Below are 21,608 nucleotides of genomic sequence, written 5' to 3'. Positions count from 1 at the left end.
TCGTGTCTAGACCCGATTAACATAAAATCTGTCTTTAACAAATTAAGAATAAGTTTGTTCATATAAAGCCAGGCTGCAATTTCTTTAACATCCGTATTCATTTGGCTAAGGTCCCACTGGCGCTTGACACCGGCGTCCTAACTGCTGTTATCACCAGTGTAACACTACAATGGATCAAGTTGTGGTAGTTTATCTACACTTGACGTTGTTGACACCAGTTGTTCACCCAACGTCTAGGCTAGCGTCAAACATGGGTCTGCTGAATGATTGGTCGGTCTTAAAATAGATTAGATTGGACCATCTGAAAAGCCCCTATGGGGGGCGGTCAATTAAGTATGCATGTATGTATGTTATAAATATGCTTTGATTTTGCTGCATTGCGTTGGCAACAAACTCTGACAATGATCTTAGGAAATTTGAAACAACTCGACACCGTTGTAACACCGTTGTTACCCCTCAACTTTATCTAGCACAACTGGTAGATTGCAACTTGGGAATGTTAGGTTCGTGTGGTCCGCAAACAATCGCGCTACTCCGTAATCCTAAGACTAGTAGACTAGAATGGAGTGACTCTTGAGGTACCCCACAAGGGATCATATAGAGAGGACCCCTTTATAAAACAACACACTTTGTACACCTGTTGAATGATTTTGTTATGCCCTGTCCAGTGGACCCTCATCAGGTAAAATGCAACAAGAACCTTGTCAGGTTTTAAAATCTTTTATCAGACAGGCAAATTAAAAATAAGCATTTTATAGTGGTGTGTCACATTTTCCCAAAGAGTTTTATCCTACTGTAGGTTCGATTCGGGAAATGAGCCAGCGCTCACTTCCGAAATCACGAACTCGAGTGAGCGCCGGATATCGAGCCTAGTTTTGCCCAAGGTTGTAGGCAGTAGCCTCTGCCCAACTATCGAAGCCTAAGCTAAAGCTCTAATGAGGAAGAATCGACCTCTTTGTCTGTGAATGCAAATTGGTTTATTTAGAAAATAAAGAATTCTGTTCCTTTATTGTTTTCCTTTTTTTTTTTTTTGTTTTCGATAGAGCCTGTTAATCAGAGCGTGATCATGGGGTCAGACTGATCAATGTAACATTTACTGATAAATTTACACGTGAATTCGTACGTGCGTGCGTGCGTGCGAGAAGGGCTGACAAGTGTAACAGAATTCGCGAGCGTGTCAAAAGGAGCATTTACACACATACTGCACCTTTCATCGCGAAATCAGTCAACCGCGAAATGTTACAAATGGAAAACGTGCTCATGTGAACCTTCTGAATATAACAATTTTACAAGGAACTTTTAAAACCTTCCTGTTAGTGAGGGTATTGTAAAGCTACATTTTTTTTTTTATTGCTTAATTTACCTTTAAAAAACGGTACGTGTTTGCGTCACATCACCGTAGTATACATGCATTCCGGCACGCATTCAAACACGCATGCCGGCAGTTTTGGTAAAAGAATTAGAAACTCGAAAAGTGTCAAGGCAAGTTTGTCTAACCGCAAAAGTCAATATCTTTCTTATTCATGAACGGAGTGATTGAGCGTGGAACGTAGATTTATTTTAATCACGCTTTTGGGCTACGTTTCTGAATAGAAATACGAAGTTTGACAAGAACAAACAAACTCGACACGGTTGATCAAGTTTCACTTGGGAAGATTGATTTAAGCAAGAGAAACGTTTCATTTTCAAAGATTTGGATACTCAGCTCTGTATGAGCATGAATTAACGTTCCAAATACACAACTGGACTAGTTAGCTGCGAGTGAATCATGAAAAGGCATCGCCTGAGAGAGTCTTTCACACCTGTGGTTATTCTTGTTTCAGTATTCCATCTTGGACAAACAGCGTTGTCTACCTGTAACAGTGGTATCAACGCTGTAATTACATCTCCGTGTAAATTTGCTCCGGGAATACATTCATACCAGAGCTTGACCATCAGTACGGAAGTTTTTTTGGAGACGACATCGTTGTCCTCGCAGCATTACTTCAACGTGTCCCAGACGTTTAATATTCAAAGTACTGCAATAATAGTCCTAGATTATAACAAAGACAGTACGAATAATCCAGGGGGCGGCGTTAGCGGGTACATCGGCAGCTCTGGTGGAAGCTTTGGAGGAAGAGCTGGTGCTGCCTCAAACACGCCCCTGTCATTGCCACAGGCAGAAACTTACGGTAACGCGTTCGCCGTTGCACAGGCCGGGAGTTGGGGTGGTGGAAACTCCCATACGCGAGCAAAGGGGGGTGGACTTTTGAGAATCTATGCTCGCAAACTTATACTCGACGGCACAGTGCAAGTGAATGGGGAACGTGCACAACAGAATTCGAATGGCGGAGGCGGAAGTGGTGGCGGTGTGTCGATAGAGTGCTATGAAATCGATGGAAACGGAAAATTGCTGGCTTCTGGAGGGATGGGATCAGGAAACGGAGGAGGAGGTTCAGGAGGGAGAATTTCGGTGACGTTTTACCACGGTTCCTTCCCAGGACTGGCTAAAGCATACGGCGGAAAAACAGGTATTCTTTTACACCCTTATCGAAAGAAACCCCTCCTGAAGTATCGTTCTATAATAGGACGGACCAAGACACGACGCACTTTGTCTTCGACGTGACTGAGACAGTTTGCATAGTCTAGTTTTGTTTCTCATACTTTTTAAAAGAATTATATTTTGAGATAATGGGGGTTAGCTATTAACTGGAACAACAAACCTCGCCATCAAAAAAGATTGTAGCTTCAATTGATATTGCTAGGCGATTTTTGTTGCAAAAAGTACTAATGGTCCTTAGTGAAGCCATTGGAAATCTTGCAATTTAGCATAATTCTAAAATGTTAAAAAAAATAATAATAATCCTCTTAAAAATGGTCCTGTAACCAGGTGATAGAAACATATTAAGAAATAAGAACGTTACTCTGGTTGATATTGTATAAAAATATGTACAATGTTTTAAAAGTCCCAACGTTTCGGTTGAACCTTCAACCTTCATCAGGGAAAAGTGAAAAAATAATTCGCAAAAAACAGGTTTCTTATAGTATGCCAAATTCGAGTCTATTATTATTAAATTCTGTCCCTCAAGGCAAGATTTAGAAATTCGTGCGGCAAATGCATGCCATCATCACGATTAAGCGGATTCCTGCAAGTGTCAATTTCCCAAGCCTCAAGAATGCATCGAATGCGCCAATTAGCATTTGTGCGTAGGATCTTGGACGCCTCCCAAGAGCGTATTTACTAAAACATGGAACGACCTAAAACCACCTACAACCACCTAAAACCATCTACAACCACCTCATAAAAAATCTACAACCATCTACAACCACCTCAAAAACATCTACAACCACTCACAAAGAATCGAAAGGCATGATCGTGGCATAAAGGTAAGCAAATTTCCGAATTTGTTAAAAGCCAACCGGATGTCAATAGCGCTTTACCCTGTATTCCATGCTGTAAAGGGTGCTAAAATCGTGAAAAAGGGCATGGAAACGGAACGATCGTCACGAATTTCTCAAATTCCGGGAAATAGAAATAGAGTGCCGGCGCACATTTCCCGGAATTCGGGAAATTCGTTTCCAGGCCCTTTCTCACGATTTTAGTGCAGTTTACAGGATGGAATGCAGGGTAAAGCGCTATTCACATCCGGTTGGTTTTTAACAAATTCGGAAAATCGCTACCTTTATGCCACGATCATGCCATCCGGATTTTTTTGGCTAAATGGTAACCACATATTGTAGTCTCGCTTATTTTATACAATTATGGCTTGTTTAAGATAGTATTCGATTCTTTGTGAGTGGTTGTAGATGTTTTTGAGGTGGCTGTAGATGGTTGTAGATTTTTTATGAGGTGGTTGTAGATGGTTTTAGGTGGTTGTAGGTGGTTTTAGGTCGTTCCATGTTTTAGTAACTACGCTCTTGGGAGGCGTCCAAGATCCTACGCACAAATGCTAATTGGCGCATTCGACGCAATCTTGAGGCTTGGGAAATTAACACTTGCAGGAATCCGCTTAATCGTGATGATGGCATGCATTTGCCGCACGAATTTCTAAATCTTGCCTTGAGGGACAGAATTTAATAATAATAGACTCGAATAGGCCTTATCACGGTTTTCGACGCCATCTTGACGGGTAGGCAAAGCTGTCAGAAATTACAGTGTTTGTATGGGAATCCGACAGCAAATAACTTCTTCCAAAATGGAATTTTTCACAATTTCTGAATCGCAACGTTAAAATACAAGGTAGAAGATTGTACTCAGCAAGTTTGAAGGATGTAGCTTTCCTATAGGTCGCTGAGCTAATTTTTTTTAATTTTCCATACATTTGTCTTAAATTTTTTTTCCCGCGAACCGCGGCTAGACGTTTGTCTACCCAGCCAAATTTACAGACAAATATGTGGAAAATTCAAAAAATTAACTGAGCGTCTTCTAGCTAAGCCACATCCTTCAAACTTCGTGAATACAATCTTCTACCTAGTATTTTAACGTTGCGATTCAGAAATTGTGAAAAATTTAATTTTGAAAGAAGTTATTTGCAATCGGATTCCCATACAAACACTGTAATTTCTGACCGCTTTGCCTACCCGTCAAGATGGCGTCGAAAACCGTGATAAGGCCTATTTGGCATACTATAAGAAACCTGTTTTTTGCGAATTATTTTTTCACTTTCCCCTGATGAAGGTTGAAGGTTCAACCGAAACGTTGGGACTTTTATAAAACATTGTACATATTTTTATACAATTTCAACCAGAGTAACGTTCTTATTTCTTAATATGTTAATTAATCCTCTTTTCGGAGCATAACGACTCGCCCATGGGAAGCTAAAGCAGGAAGTTTGATTGATGTCATAAACATGTAAAGATAAATTACATTGGAAATCGCACGCGCTTATAAGCAACTATACGAATAATTCTCTCAGAAAATATCCCCTTTGAGTTATAATTCTCTCATGTTTCTACCTCTGCTGAGGCAAAGGGATCTTCAAGGATAAAATGGATAAGTTGCACCGCACGGTTATTATATCAAACCGTCACAGTGGATTATCACGCAATAATTTTTTGATTGCACTCACGTGATAAGACGGCCAATTTCGCTATTGTTCTTTCCGCCAACATGGCCGCCGTGAAGTCAGGTGCAATGTCCTGCCTCGTCTTCAAAGCGAGTCTAAGTGCGAAGGTTTTGTAATGGTAATTAGTTCTACTTTACATATGAATGAAAACTAATTTTCATAACTTGAAAAACTTCGCACTTAGACTCGCTTTTAAGATGAGGCAGGCTTGAACTCGGAAATGGCCTATTGCACTGATGTCGTAATCACAAAATTGCAGTAAGATGAGCAAGCCTGAACACATCCTGCGTAAACGGGACATGTGAACCAATACAACCCGGTTATACCAACAAAAATCCTGGATAATGTGTAGTTTATGTTTTCACAAAATATTTAGTCTCTCTGTAAACAAAAATGTATCATATCTGATTTTCCCCTTTGAAGCGTGCTGCAAACCATTACACTCTGCGCCTCAAATATATTCGCTACAGAAATTGACCAATATCAATTTTTAAACTGGAGGGGTATATCTGTGCATTCCTCATAATGATTCCGCTGAAATTCCGACCTCCCCTTCCTCGTCTTCAAATTAAAGTGACAAAAGCATGTGTTGCATATGCAAGTACAATACTTACTCAAGCGTAAAGCGAAAACACATTATGCACAAAAAGTGTTTGGATACTGCGACGTTGTTATCAGTCAGTGCAATAAAATGTATTATTTGCCACATGGCTCGGTTTCCTCTGTTTTCTCAGGGGGTTATATTGAGTTATCTCCCCGCAGTTATTCCCCTCAAAACATCCACAGTGGAAATTACAACACACTATACTTAAATAATCAACTCAGACCATGACAATTTTGTCTTCGCAATTTTTCACTAACATGGATGTAATTTCAATTCAATTCAATCAATCAATCAATTTATTTGTTTATTAGCATTACAATATCATCATAGTCCTAGGCGACCCGCAATTAGCGAAGCTATTCTAGGCAGGCCACCTTTCTTAAGCAAGTCCTGTCTCTGTTCTTGAACATATTATTATTAAATAAAAATCCCAAAATACTTGTAAAATAAGAAATCAGTTAATTAGTTAATTAAATACACAGTTATCAAGATACAAAGCTGAAATATGACCAATTACAATTTAAAATGATTAGACTTGAGTTTAAATTTAGATTTATCAAAAAGTTACTTTAACTTTAACTAGCGGACAAGAGATGTTTGCAAATTTCCGTGCAGCGTAAATTTAAGTCCATGGAGACTACATATATTTGTTTCTTTACAAATCTTCATCAAGCTGTTTTGCCGTCATCTCAAACAACAGTGCATTTTCTAAAAAAACCTCACCAATGTGTAAAATAAGCATTTTATCGGCCTTTTACTCGAGGATATCAGATTTATCCACCTCTGGTTGCGCCCTCGGGCGGAACCAGAGGTGAATAAATCTGGTATCCCCTCGTTTCAGGCCGATAACCCTTACTTACTTTCACATGGCTCGTTTTCCTTTGTTCTTCGAGGCTGATTATATAGAATAAACCCCGCTAATTAACAACTGTCTGAAAAGCTGGGGGGCGGCTTTGATTGTAACAGGGGAGTGCGGGGCTGATATTTTAATAACCCCCTAGGGGATTATTAAAGTTGAAAATCCCCTAGGTGAATATTACAGTAATATTCCCCTTGCACACACCCACATGCCTTCCATTTCACGCACTGACAAACAAAACAACGACTTTACTTCGTCATCCACGACTATGATATCCCTCTTCGACGGTTTCTTCTTGTTTGCTTTAGTCCCTTTTTCAACACTGCCGATTGAGACTTCTTGATGCTCGTCCGAGTGGTCAAAGCTGAACAACCCTTCTGTCGCCTCCTCAACATTAAACTGAGTGTTTTCGTGGTCCACTTGCCGATTGTTCGAAGATACAAATTTCTCTCATCCGTCGGCTTCCATTGATACCAGCCTCGTAGCTGAAGGAACTACCGACTAAATAATGAAAGTGCCTTGCATGATGCGCTATCACTAAAAATTTGAACCCGATATTCCAAATAATCTCTTAGCAAAAATACTTTGAAAATTCGAATTTTGCCAAAGAATGTTTGGTATTATTAGCGCCTTTGCCTCCAAAGAATTTATCAGTTTTTTTATGGGCGAATAACTGGCTTGTTTTCAAGGTTAAAAAGGCTTAAAAGTGGAGCACGATTCAACTAAGTTTTACAAGTTCTTTTACCTTTGAAGTCAACTTGTAAATACTAGTAGCATGATGCCTTCTTTACCAGCCACAACACTCATTATCGCTTCTGCATCCCGGCGAATCTACACAGATCGTAACAATGACGAGAAGTCCTGCAATGGCGAAATGTGCCATTGCTGTGACGTACAGAACAATTCACAGAAGTAGATCCGGTAAAAATAGTAATGCTAATATATTTTTGCCCTACAAAATGTATTAGCAAGTACAACAAGAAAATATACTGCAAAGGTTGGTCAAGACAACGTGAACATAGGCGTTGTTGCAATATTTCGGCTGGCCAACACCAGCCTTCTTCAGGTTTATTGAATGGATAAATGCTTGTTACAAGATCTTTATATTTACCGGAAATGACATAAAAAGGCTACGTGATGTGTTATAAAAACGGAAATGCATAAAAAAGAGGAGAGAGAATAATACATGATAACAAGATGAAAAAAACAAAAGAAAATTAAAAGGTAGCTAAACTAAATTACATTTCATCTCTTCTGTTAAGGCCTGCCGGCTCCAGTGTTTTTCCTCTGTGTATGAGGAATGCCTCACCAGCCTTTCTGATGGAGTCACGACTAGTGTGCAGTTGTTCGAGCGGTATAAGGATCATGTGATCCTCCGCGTGACCACTGGTCAGGAAGTGTCGTGAAACCGCAGTGGGGGTATAACTACAAAAGGGGTTTATAATAGGTCGCCTATGTTCATTAAAGCGGTCTTTAAGACGACGTTTGGTCTCTCCGATGTACTGAAGATTACATTTAGTGCACTGAATCATGTAAATTACATTAGGGGTTTCACAAGTAATATGTTATTTGATTTTAAAGGTTTGTCCAGTACTATAAAAAGTATATTGATTACTGCCATCCTCAATAAAAGGACAGGCGGTGCAACTAGTTTTATTGCACCGAAACGAGCCGGATGGAGACCCAGATTGGTCGGTGTTAGTAGGTTCCGGCAATTTAGCTCTAACTAGAATGTCACTAATGTTTTTACAACGCCGGTAGGCTACTAAAGGGAGATTAGTAAAAACATTTTTACAGCGACCAGATGAATAAAGCACGTTAGAGTGTTTGTGAATTATACGGGATATGTTAGGTAAACCGGGGTTATAGGTAATGACGAATGGAACAGTATCTGTCTGTTGTTTAGGTTTGGGTTTAAGAGCGTCGTTCCGGGAAATGTCAGAAGCACGTCGTATCTGGGTTTTAAGGAAATTAAGTTCGTACGCTCGATTGACGAGGTAGTCCATAAGTTCCTTACAGCGTTGTTTGTAAGTGTCATTGTCGGAGCATATGCGTCGAAGGCGAAGTGCAAGGCTATATGGAATAGAACGTTTAGTGTGGGTGGGGTGGCATGAGGAGATAAGTAAATATTGAAGTTTGTCAGTGGGTTTAGTGTAAAGGTCGGTTTCTATGAGACCATCCTTGAGTGAGACCATCAGATCAAGGAATGAAATATTTCGAACAAGTTCAAATTCGAACAGGACGACGCGCTCACTAACGCACTGTATCTACCTCATACATGGCTCAGATTTCTGGACGATATTTTCGTTATTTGGACTGAAGGTTTAGATAAACTGAAAGTATTTCTCGATTATCTTAATAACCTTCATCCCACCATTAAATTCACTTGTTCGCATTCCCTTACAAATATTTCATTCCTTGATGTGATGGTCTCACTCAAGGATGGTCTCATAGAAACCGACCTTTACACTAAACCCACTGACAAACATCAATATTTACTTATCTCCTCATGCCACACCACCCACACCAAGAGAAAATGAGGGGACAGAGAGGGAGGCTCCCGGTCCAGCGTTTATTTTTAGACGAGCGGAAGTCTGTCTTCTGAGACGTCCGCATGCAGACCCACCTCGGTCTGATGTTTGAATGAATATAAATATTCATCAGCCTTCCACGTGCGCCGCCATTTTCTCTTTTCACTAAGAACCTGAGAGCAAGGCAAGATTGCATGCGGTCGTCTCGGAAGACAGACTTCCGCTAGAACAAAGACTTCCGCTCGTCTAAAAATAACTTTCGTGGACATGACATATCCCGGCCAACGCCCTGAGCCTCCCTCTCTGTCCCCTCATTTTCTTGCCCACACTAAACGTTCCATTCCATATAGCCTTGCACTTCGCCTTCGACGCATATGCTCCGACAATGACACTTACAAACAACGCTGTAAGGAACTTATGGACTACCTCGTCAATCGAGGTTACGAACTTAATTTCCTTAAAACCCAGATACGACGTGCTTCTGACATTTCCCTGAACGACACTCGTAAACCCAAACCTAAACAACAGACAGATACTGTTCCATTCGTCATTACCTATAACCCCGGTTTACCTAACATATCCCGTATAATTCACAAACACTCTAACGTGCTTTATTCATCTCATCATCATCAGTCCTTTTTGCGCCATGGGACGCATAAGGCCTCTACAGTCTCTCTCCAGCGGGAGCGGTCTTGTGCCACCTTTCGAATCTCACTCCAGGTCAGGTGCATGGACTTGAGTTCTTTCTCCGCTGACCTTCGCCAAGTTATTCTTGGCCTTCCCCGTTGTCTTTTCCCCTCTGGTGTCCAGAACAAACTTTCTTTAACAACATCGCCAGAGTCCTTTCTTAATACATGCCCAATCCATGTCCATTTCCTGCGGGTTATGTCCACCATAATGTCCTCTTGTTTACAGATGTTTCGCACTTCCAGGTTGGATACCTTTTGTGGCCACCTTATGCCTAGTATAATGCGCAGGCAGTTATGGATAAAGACCCTCAACTTTTTAACTATTTCCTGAATCGTTTTCCAGCTTTCAGAGCCATAAAGAAGCACTGTCTTTACGTTTGAATTAAAGAGTCTTAGTTTGGTCTTAAGAGAAATCCTTTTAGAACTCCAAATTGGTTTCAGCGATGTAAATGCCTGCCTGGCTTTACCAATACGTGTTTTCACATCTGCATCAGCGCCGCCCTGCACATCAATCATGCTGCCAAGAGAGAACTGGTCGATTTTCTCTACCTCATGCCCGTCTATTCTGATTCGGCAGTTCCTTTTACATCCAGTGCTCATCCATTTGGTCTTTTTTGTATTGATCTTAAGTCCAACTTTACGCGCATTATTGTTTAATCTTGCATTTTTCTCGCTTAGGAGAGATCCAGAGCTGGATAAAAGGCAGATGTCATCTGCGTAGTCCAGGTCTTCCAATACAGTTGTCAATTTCCATCTAATCCCAGTACGTTGGTGACTTGTTGTTTCTTTCATCACCCAGTCTAGGGCAATCAAAAACAATAGAGGTGACAGCATGCATCCTTGCTTAACCCCGGTTTCCACGGCAAACCATGATGTAAGATTGCCTTCATGGAGAACGCTACATGTGAAATCTCTGTACAAAGCTTGTATCATTCTGATGATCTTTAAATTTTGTGGGATGCCATAAAGCCCTAAGAGTTTCCATAGGGTGTCCCGATGCACACTGTCGAAAGCTTTTTCGAAGTCAATGAAATTCAGGTGCAGGGATGCCTGCCATTCCATGCATTGTTCTATTATATTCCTCAAAGTGAAAATCTGTTCGGTACACGACCTTCCTTTACGAAAGCCGGCCTGCTCCTTCCGTAACTGCTTGTCCATAGCCTGCTGAATTTTTGTCAGGATGATTCTGGTAAACACCTTAGACACCACCGATAGAAGCGTAATTCCCCTCCAGTTGTTACATTCTGTGGCATCGCCTTTCTTAGGAATTTAACGATGAGGCCTTTGTGCCAGTCACCCGGAAGCTGTTCTCCTTGCCATATGTGCTCAAACAAGATGAAGAGTACTTCTGTGGCTGTTTCAATGTCTGCTTTTAGCAATTCTGCCGGTATGTCATCATAACCAGGGGCTTTGTTGTTTTTCAACAGCTAGATTGCCTGGCGAACTTCATTTCTAGTAATTCATCTTGTCGCTGTAAAAATGTTTTTACTAATCTCCCTTTAGTAGCCTACCGGCGTTGTAAAAACATTAGTGACATTCTAGTTAGAGCTAAATTGCCGGAACCTACTAACACCGACCAATCTGGGTCTCCATCCGGCTCGTTTCGGTGCAATAAAACTAGTTGCACCGCCTGTCCTTTTATTGAGGATGGCAGTAATCAATATACTTTTTATAGTACTGGACAAACCTTTAAAATCAAATAACATATTACTTGTGAAACCCCTAATGTAATTTACATGATTCAGTGCACTAAATGTAATCTTCAGTACATCTGAGAGACCAAACGTCGTCTTAAAGACCGCTTTAATGAACATAGGCGACCTATTATAAACCCCTTTTGTAGTTATACCCCCACTGCGGTTTCACGACACTTCCTGACCAGTGGTCACGCGGAGGATCACATGATCCTTATACCGCTCGAACAACTGCACACTAGTCGTGACTCCATCAGAAAGGCTGGTGAGGCATTCCTCATACACAGAGGAAAAACACTGGAGCCGGCAGGCCTTAACAGAAGAGATGAAATGTAATTTAGTTTAGCTACCTTTTAATTTTCTTTTGTTTTTTTCATCTTGTTATCATGTATTATTCTCTCTCCTCTTTTTTATGCATTTCCGTTTTTATAACACATCACGTAGCCTTTTTATGTCATTTCCGGTAAAATAGTCTGACGTGTTTTTACTTTAACCTTTTAACATTTTGCACAATCTAAAAACTCAATACTGCGCGCAAAACCGCCTACGCATTTCTCCTGAACGCATGGCCTCTTTTTGTAAACGTTTTCACTTCGTTGACATTTTCTTAGAACAACGCAACCAAGGAATGCACCCGTAATTCATTAGTGGCAATGCCGTATGCCTATAAGTTGACAAAATAGGTCACAACCAATGAGATTTTCTTTAATATCCTTAACTCTACGCACAAATTCGTTGACAGATGAATTTCAAATGGATTTTCTATGCTAAATTGTGGTCTATATATCAGTCAACGTGTTTAAACATTCACGCACACACACTGTTAACAGTGTGCTATAAACTTGAACTTGAACTTGAACTTGAATTTGTGGTTTTCTTGAGTACATGTCAACGTCCGTAGTCGGGTATGACGTCACGTGCAAACGACCTATGAGGCGTGTTCACCCACCTGACCAGCAGGCATATTGGATTACTGAAAAAAAGGAAAAGTCTTTTGCATAAAAATAAAGCTCAATTCCCGGAGGATTAGTTTGGTACACCATCACGGCCGCCATTTCTTTGTTTTGGAACACCAACATGGCCGCCGTGACGTCATGTGAAAACGCTCTATTCTCTATTTTCGAATTCCCCATAATACACTTTGTTTGCCCCCCAAATTTTGCATAAACCATTGTTTTCAAATGCTCTTGGGAATATGCAGTGTTCCCAATAGCATTTGAAAACAATAGTTTATGCAAAATTTGGGGGGCAAACATAGTGTATTATGGGGAATTCGAAAATAGAGAATAGGCTGTGTTCAATGACACGATTGTTACCCCTTGGAGGGTGGACGAGGTATCACCTCCGGATTTAGGATGAACACGCTTCGAAAAGCAAATCTGAAAGATCCCGTCATCAGAATCGTATTTGCAAATCTGCGAGTGCTAGCCAATTGTTGGGAAATTTCGCAAGGGGTGACCACGGCAAAATGTTGAGTGATTTTCCAAAAGCACCGGTCATCTGGATGAAATCTTTCTTAGCGGGTGTTGTTCCTTAAATAAAGGCTTACAACAGGGAAATAATGTCCTTAAACTTTTGGTTGGTCCAACCTAGAATGAAGGGACTCAGTTGGGTCCTAAATTATCGGATGGAATTGTGGAAAACAGGTTGTCAGTACAATTTAGTTAACATCCGAAATAGTCGGAAATATAAAACTGCCCGCGTGAGTGTTTTATACAAAAGGTAGAAGTGATCCTCCTATTTTAAGCAATTTTCTATTATAATTACCTCAAAAATTCAGGTGGCTTCAACGTGATTTGAAACCATGAGGTCATGCCTTCGAGTCCCGTTGAAGTCACCTGAAATTTTTCACGTGTCAAAAAATTGCTGAAAATTGCTGAAATTGTCCAGATAAGTGGGGACTACTTCTCCTTTTCATATGTTAACCGCACTGCAAATATATCCATTTATTTCATTCATTTAATGTTATATATCATTTTTTATCATCAGAAAATGAAGTGACTCCCCGAGGTGTTAGCGGGAATCAATTGACGGCTTCTTCTATAAGAGTATATACCTCTTCACGGCCATATTCAAGAACTTATTACTACCCTTCTCACGCATCGCTGGGATACACTGGACGCACTGGAGGGTGGATGCCCGCGACAAATAATATTGGCTCCGAATATTTGGAGGTGGGGATTCGATTCTAACCGTTAAGCTCCTTTTGGCCGGTCTGCATTGCTCTTTCCTATCCGGGAATTTCGCTTTGTTTTCATCCTCGGTACAAATTCCATTTGAAAGCTAACAAAACAGTTATCCCATTTCAGGAACAGAATAGAAGACAACAACTTAGGGGGTGTTTACATGACACCGGGCGCGTGACTTTCAACCCGGAGCGAGTTCACTCCGGTTCCTGTTGTGGCTTTGGGCTCGTTTACATGCTACCACCCGAAAGTGTCGCGCCGGAGCGAATCATACAGGCGAGAGTTCACTTCGGTTTTTGTATCGGAGCGAGAATTTTATTCCGGTACGAAATCTCGCAACAGTGTCTTATAAAGGAGGAACAACCACTAGTTTCGGTATGGACTTGACCTCTGGGTGGACAGGAAAGGGTGGCGATCCTGGAATGGAACTCGCCCCGGGGGAGTTTTCTCATTTAAACAGCCCCTAACAGCCCTTACTTAAGTGATTGTTTTCTCAACTCTACAATCCTGGACAAAACTAGTTGACACCTTTCTCAAGTTTCATCCTTTTGGACAATAACTACAAACAAAAGCACGACACGACAAATAACTGTGCTATCCCTCAACATTAGGGAGTTTACGTACGGACAACTGCTACGGAGTCTGCTAACGAACAGTCCACGCACGAAAGGTTACAAGTTAAAAAGGGAGGAAAAAATCTCTGGTTTGTTTAATTTAGGCCAGGTTGTCTAGCGCTACTTACGTAACAGGGGTGGCTACCCAAGGACGTCATGGAGGTTCAGAGTACACAAGGACATACACTCTTAAGTACCTGGATCCTTACAGTTCTTCACCAGAGTTGTGGAGAGACGTGAAGGTACATTTGATGCTGATATTATGCTTTCCCGATCTCAAAAACTACTGTTACTGTATAGAGATGAGAAGTGTGTTACGATGAATTTCCTGGAAATTCCATCACACACTTCACCTGTACCATGAGTAGGTGTTTAGCCGGACAAACTCGACTTTGATGTCCTACGCCCAGACATTGCTGTGGACAGCCGTGACGTGAAAGAAAATACGTGATTGAGTGCGCTTAAAACTTATTCTCCTGAGAAAATTAAAAGGTGCATAAACAAGGTTTCCAGGGCCTTTCGCTTCGCGACCAAAAATAGAGGTAAGCCCTTCTAGCGAGATTTTTCCCAATTTATCGCTTTGCTTTCTTGAAGAACTTTAATTGACTTCTATTTCCATAAAAATGCGAACCCTCCACGTCTTTGATTTGCCATGACAATTACAGAGTTACAAAGATGAAAATAGTTCGTATAACAAGACCTGAAATACCCACCCCTACCCACCTCAGAAAAATCTGCGCGACTTGTCACGTTTCCGTCACGCAAAACATGGCGGTAAAAAACTTAATTCAAGACAAACAAATTTAGGTAATTTAATCGGTCATAGTTAAGTATATCCAACACTAATCTGCAATCACAGTATTTTCGTACTTTGTGTCTTTAGAGTTCGGCTCCGGTGACACGGCTAACTGGTCTTTTATTTTCAGGAGAATGGCGAAGTGAAGACGTTCACCGGAAATACTGATGTAAATACTGTCAAGCGAAATGCTCTTCCAGCTGAAATTTACACAAAAGCTATCCGTTTCTATCCAAGGAGCTTCAATGTACGAATTGCTCTTCGAGTCGATCTGTACAGCTATCCTAAAGGTAAGCGTCATCACATGTTTGAATACAACACAGGCCCTGACATTTTTACCGGCTTATTGTAATTTGCATCTCGAAACGAAATATCGTCTAATCTCGTTATACTGAAGATAGGAGATGTACTTACTTCTCGGGCAGCTTAAAACGAACCCTCAAATTAAAGCGCTGATGGTCGTTCGGGGATGAACAGTCAGCCCAAGAGTTACGAATGTGGCCGCAAATGTACGGATTTGTTTGGGGATTAAAACAATTTTGTTGCTTCTCCGCTTTTACATAACGTTGTCAAGTTATGTCGGACACATATGATACCGTGATGTTCGGTTGGTGTAAAATGCAAACTGCAACCCAGGAGTAAATTGTAGACTTACACCTTGTGTGCAGTCTGTATTTACATTTTACCAGCGAGAGCGCGTGACGTCACGTTATTTTGAGACAGTTTAACGGCCGATTCAACTGATCGAGGAAAATGTTCCATAAAAACTTCAAATAGCGATGTTTCTTTTCCAAAATTCATTTTATGGACAGCCAGATAGATAAAGTTCATTCACCCCTTTGCAATATATTAAGCGCAAATCTAATTTAAAACTGTTTGAGTTATTTTCGAGGATAATCCAACCAACGTTAACTGGGATAAACATTTTGATCATATGCTATCCAAAGAAGTAGTTCTCGTCTCCACATTTTGCGTGTCTGCAAACACTATGGGTTTTCGCTCGACTACTTAAATCTTCTTTTTAAGACGTTAAATCTTTCAATTTTTACTTACGCTATTGAGGTTTAGGGTAGTACTTTTTATAACAATATCTTAGCCGTATTGATAATTCTTTTAATAGAGCTCTTAAATGGGGTTTTGCCGGACCGGACCAGATCGGATCGGATCGGATTGACAAAACTCGGACCGGATCAATAACACCAGACAACGTGCTCGAATTCTGTGCCTTCCTCTCTTGTGTAGTCGTCTCCCTCATTTATTGAGCCTCGTCGAAATGTGTTTTTTCCAAAGATGATTACAGATTCCGAAGCGGAATTATGAGAGATTAGCCTCCCACGCAAACGTTCTTACGGGTTCGTCACGCAATCATTCCTCCCCCACGAGGAATGATTGCGTGACGAACCCGTAAGAACGTTTGCGTGGGAGGCTAATGAAAGATACGATGTGACAAATTGACGTCACTAAGCGAATTGACTGCGTACACAACGGTCTTCTTTTTCAAACATGAAAACTGACGACAATTCTTTACTTTACCCCAGTCCCTTCTAATTGCACAATAGTCTGATTTAGCAACAGAACGGGAATGTCAGTTGACGATGGTGCGCGCAGGAAAAATATCCATATTACGTCATATTAGAGTAGAATCCCAGCTATTCTGCGGGCTCTCCTTTCGTCAACTGACGCTCCCTTTCTGTTGCTAAATCAGACTATTGTGCAATTGTCAGGGACTGTGGTAAAGTAAAAATCATGTTGTCAGTTTTCATGTTTGAGAAGAAGACCGTTGCGTACGCAGTCAATTCGCTTATTGACGACAATTCCTCACATTGCATCTTCATAATTCCGCTTCGGAATCTGTAATCACCTCTGGAAAAAAGAAACATTTCGACGAGTCTCAATAATGAGGAGACGACTACACAAGAGAGAGAGGCACAGAATTCGACTTCTCCTGTCTTCGGCACGTTGTCTGGTGACCATCTACTTTTGGCGGGGATTTTGGTCCGGTTCGTGTTTCCTCATCTGATCCGATCCGATCCGGTCCGGTCCGATCCTGGTTTTGCCAACGGCTGCATGTGACGACGCGTCGGATCTGAGCCACCGCGCACCGGTGGCTCAGTTGGTTGAGCACCGGGCTGTCACGCGGGAGGTCGTGAGTTCAACTCCGGCCGGACCAACAATCAGGGTCTTTAAATAACTGAGGAGAAAGTGCTGCCTTTGTAATTACATCTGCAAATGGTTAGACTCTCTAGTCTTCTCGGATAAGGACGATAAGCCGGAGGTCCCGTCTCACAACCCTTCAATGTTCATAATCCTGTGGGACGTAAAAGAACCTGCACACTTGTCGCAAAGAGTAGGGCATGTAGTTCCCGGTGTTGTGGTCTGTTTTCTGTGTTGTATCATGGTTGGGAGGGTAATTGCTCGGAGATATTAGCTACACCAAGCTACTCTAAAATCCGAGGGTAAATAAAGATATATGATAAGATATGATATATGATAGGGGAAATCGAAGCGTCCCAAAAACCCATCAAATCACTCAGGACAACGCAGAAAATAGTGGGTGAGTGAACTTTATTTATCCGCCTGCCCATAAAATGAATTTTCGAAAAGAAACATCGCGATTTGAAGTTTTCATGTATTTTCCTCGATCAGTTGAATCGGCCGTTACAATTGTCTCAAAATAACGTGACGTCACGCGCTCTCGCATCTTTAGGGTTGTCTGCCTGTGGGCCAAAAGTCGTTTGACTGAATGACAACCCAGGAAGCAAACAAATCGCGTTAGTCGAATCCTTATAATTAAAAGAGTGACTGAGATCAAGTTGCCTGAGTTGAATAGTACAAATATTGATCCGCATGTGTCCTCGAGTGAAGTATTTATTTGACTAAATTATGATGTTGCATTGAAAAATATTAATGATAAGACGAAAAATTCGATTTTATTGCAGCCCTTCCTAGCCAACCTGCCTGTGATTATGTTCTTCCTCAAGGTAAGGTATTTCAGGCCCCTTGCATAAGCTATTGTACCGGGCAAACTGAAGCCCCCGCTCCCCCAATCCCCTGAGATCCTCCAAGACACTTGAATTGCTTGGATTTCCCCTCCCTTGGCTTTTTTAATCTTCGTTTTCCTAGTCAGGAAGGTCAAACGAACGATTATTTCACTTGAATTCTTTACACTTGATTTCGGTCTCTGATTTCGTTCGCAGTTGTCTGATTCTTAGAGCAATCCCAACTTTTGACCCCCAAATGTTAATCATGTATTTTTCGCGTGTGTTCGGAATTTTAAATGGTGACAAGTATGGTGAGCGGCCGTTTAATCTCGTACCCCTATTCTATTGTTCCATTCTATCCCTCAAACACTAAAGAATTTTGTCACCCAAGTGTTTTAAACATATAATGACTCCTTTGTTGACCTTTCTTGAAAATACATGTTGTTTGCTTTTTTCAGATAGTAACCCGGAGCCAGGGGGCCCTGGAACGGTGTATTTTGATGGCTACCAAAGCGGCACAAACATCGAGTACTCAGTGTTGACAATCAGGGAAGAAGACCAAGGGTAAGTGGAGAATGCACCTTGGCTAAACAGAGCTTGGAATAAACTGCTTAGAATCACCTGCTTGTAGCGTCCTGCGTACACGTTCAATAACAACGACGACGACAAATAATGTGGCTGCAAGGACGGTGACTACGGCTACGAAACGCCATGAAACGATGGTCTCATGTGAACAAAAACAAAGGCTCTTTGCTCTGCACTTTCGTTTTACACTCTGATACGTTTTCTTGCCTTTCTCATCCTTACCACAACGGTACGTAAGGCTATAACAATAATAACTAATAACTTGATATTTACTCAGGAAGCTTCCACTCACCCGAAAGTGGTTTTCATGGCGGTCCTGCATTCATCCGATCGAATTGGAATTTAGAGATCTTCGTTTTGGAGGAGAGGGGAAAACTGGAGAACCCGAGAAAAACCTCTCGGAGCAGAGTAAACAACCAATAATAAACTTAACCCACATATGGCCACGATTCCCTAATCGCAACCCGCGGTAAATTGGTGGGAGGCGAGTGCTATAACCACTAAGTCATCCCGGTTCCCCCAGTCCTCGGTTAGGCCGAGGACGCGAGCACCTTACGATAAATTCTCAATTTTATTCCAAACGGCCACACTGCTTGTACCAATTTTATTCCTGGAATGTTGATGTACACTTCCGGCATGCGAAATGACTACAGAAACGAAGCTAGAGAAGCTGCTTATCATACCAAACAATAGCAGGTTACGAGAGCTGTTAAATTACTGCAAAAACGGGAAATAATATTGTAGGCAACCTTCTCTTAGTGTCGTCGCTGTCGTCTTTGCGTACAACTTCAACTTCAACTTTATTCAGTGTGAGAATCGTGTTTACTTTGTCGCTACCCTCAAATAACACAAACCAATCCAAGCCGGGTAGTCGATAGAAGGCCTAATTATGGCTTAATTGAACATATGTGATAGCTCAGATCCCACAATGCTAATGCTAATACTAATAATGATAGTAATAAAAAGAAAACAAAACAGAAAGGATCGAGGAAGAAACCTAACATTGGGGAGAACAAGGAAACCAGCAGTTTACCCAGGGATAAGCTCCCTATAATGACGTCAACGATGAACACCACCGCCAACGACGACCACTACAACTGGACACTTCAAAGATAATAAGTGTGAGGCATTTAGGTACCGGAGCGCTTTATTCATCAGGACGTCAAAGACCCAAAGCGCTTTATCAGAGTCACTTATTTAGGCCTGGAATTCATAACCAACAATTGGACTCAATAACAGCGTTTTGGTGACGTCGAAACGCCTAGCAATGGAATTTATCATACAGTAAATTTTTTGCATGTCTTTGCGTCAGCAAAGCTCCTTTTTTAGAAAAAAAAAAAAGTCACAAGTGACCTCAAAATTAGCGAGAGTGACAGACTGCACGCACCGGAACTTGTTTGGCTCCTCTTTTTACGAACAATGTTATGGAGGTCTTACGCGTCCCACAAACGTGCTGTAAGATGGGACTACGGCCGGTTTGTTTCACGTTCTCCGAGAAGAGAACACGGGACTCAGACCATTCTCAGATGTTACGGCAGCAATTTTCCTTCAGATATCTTAAGGAACTCCTGAGCGTTGGGTCCGGCGGCTGGAGGTTAAACCTGCGTCTTCCCAGAGCTTATTAGTCCTATTCTCAACACAAATGAGCGCTAAACGGTCTGCGGTTTGATTGTGTGCAGGATGGTTGCAGTTTTACCCTGGAATAAAAATTCCGCACACTTAAGTAAGAGTGAACAAATACTAGCTGTGCTAGTAAGCATTGCCATTTATGCTCAGCGGTTATTTGTGCTTTTTCCATTCCTTGTTGCAGGTTATCAGGGTCGTCCGATGCAAACTCGTTTCAACCAAACAGGTAAAGTGTGATGGTGATTTTTTTTGTCTTCATGACTGTTTTACCCTATTCATTTTGAAATCGGTTCTCTTAAATTGTAATCTTCTTATTTGCTATGACTATTGAAGGGTTTAAATAGCAATAACTTTTTTTTCTCTGAAGGCGCTGTGGGCAGTGCTGTCCTCTGACCGCTGACCAAGAACTGGCAAAGATCGAAGTTTCAGGAGGCGCTCAGTTGGTATCACAGGTTCTGCGAAGACGCTGACGGTTAGATAACATAACGGATGACAATACTGGCCATATTTAGGCGTTCTGCTTCTACCAAGTTACAAATACATAGCCTCCTGTCTCCTTGCCCAAAAAGGGCCACGGAATGTTTAATGGCTTCGAGATTATCCTCAACGGCCTAAAGCCGAGCGTATCCTTGGAGCGTTTCTGTTGACATATAGGAACTTTATCATATTAGCGGGTCTCCTGTTGTCCTTATGGGAAAGGAAAAAAGGCGTAGTGAATTTGCACCCGGGCTCCTCTCCGAGTAAACTGACCTTTGGAGACCTTGTAATTAAATCTACTGGTCAATCTACGATTGTTGAATTATGACAAACCATTTCCCAGAGTCCTTGCCGCTGGGACAGTTACAACCACGGATCGGGGACTTACAATTAGAGGCCAATTCCAATTGGGAAGTCAGTTGTCCACTCAAATTAACTGGCGACTCAAATGAATATTGGCTACCATGCCGCATTGAGAAGAAATGGTAAGAGCTTCGGTATCATACGTGTCAATGAACAAACGGTCAACATAGTAAGGAACGTTTTTTATCCCGGTGTACTGTCAATGGAAGAAGGTTGGAAATCCCTAAGAATTGGGAAGATATGGCCACATGCAATTTTCTCCCCTTCGCGGGAAGTGCGACCTAGATACATTTTTACGCAAACGGACAATTCTTCTAACGTTGAAGGAGCGTTTGTATTTAAGGAGGCAGGAATCCAAGCATTTACCCAGACAATCGAAATTGACCAGTATGGGCGCGTGATGTTTGATTTGTCTCTCAGCTCAAATTCTTTGACTTTCGTGCAACAACAATTCACAGCAATATACGGCGCACATGGAAGGCTTTCATGTGAATGGAACCTCCTCGTTCACACGGCCTGATATTGTTTGTTGTTGGATGGTGTTATGGCTGCCTCAGA

The 21,608-nt window shown here is 41.5% G+C and overlaps 1 protein-coding gene across 1 annotated transcript; it reads left to right on the top strand.

The window, feature by feature from the left end:
* The first annotated feature begins 1,045 nt into the window (after positions 1-1,045).
* Positions 1,046-20,680, top strand: LOC138014073 (uncharacterized). The gene is made up of 8 exons (XM_068861102.1): positions 1,046-2,510; positions 13,412-13,596; positions 14,327-14,464; positions 15,149-15,308; positions 17,958-17,999; positions 18,458-18,563; positions 20,395-20,436; positions 20,578-20,680. The coding sequence occupies exons 1-8, from the start codon at positions 1,769-1,771 to the stop codon at positions 20,678-20,680; spliced, it is 1,518 nt and encodes a 505-aa protein (XP_068717203.1). The 5' UTR covers positions 1,046-1,768.
* Positions 20,681-21,608: the final 928 nt, after the last annotated feature.

This window comes from Montipora capricornis, chromosome 8 (genome assembly GCF_036669925.1).
Source record: "Montipora capricornis isolate CH-2021 chromosome 8, ASM3666992v2, whole genome shotgun sequence".
In the NCBI taxonomy this organism is placed as follows: Eukaryota; Metazoa; Cnidaria; class Anthozoa; order Scleractinia; family Acroporidae; genus Montipora; species Montipora capricornis.
The sequence above is the reverse complement of the archived record's forward strand: the minus strand, read 5'-3'. Positions and strand labels throughout refer to the sequence as shown.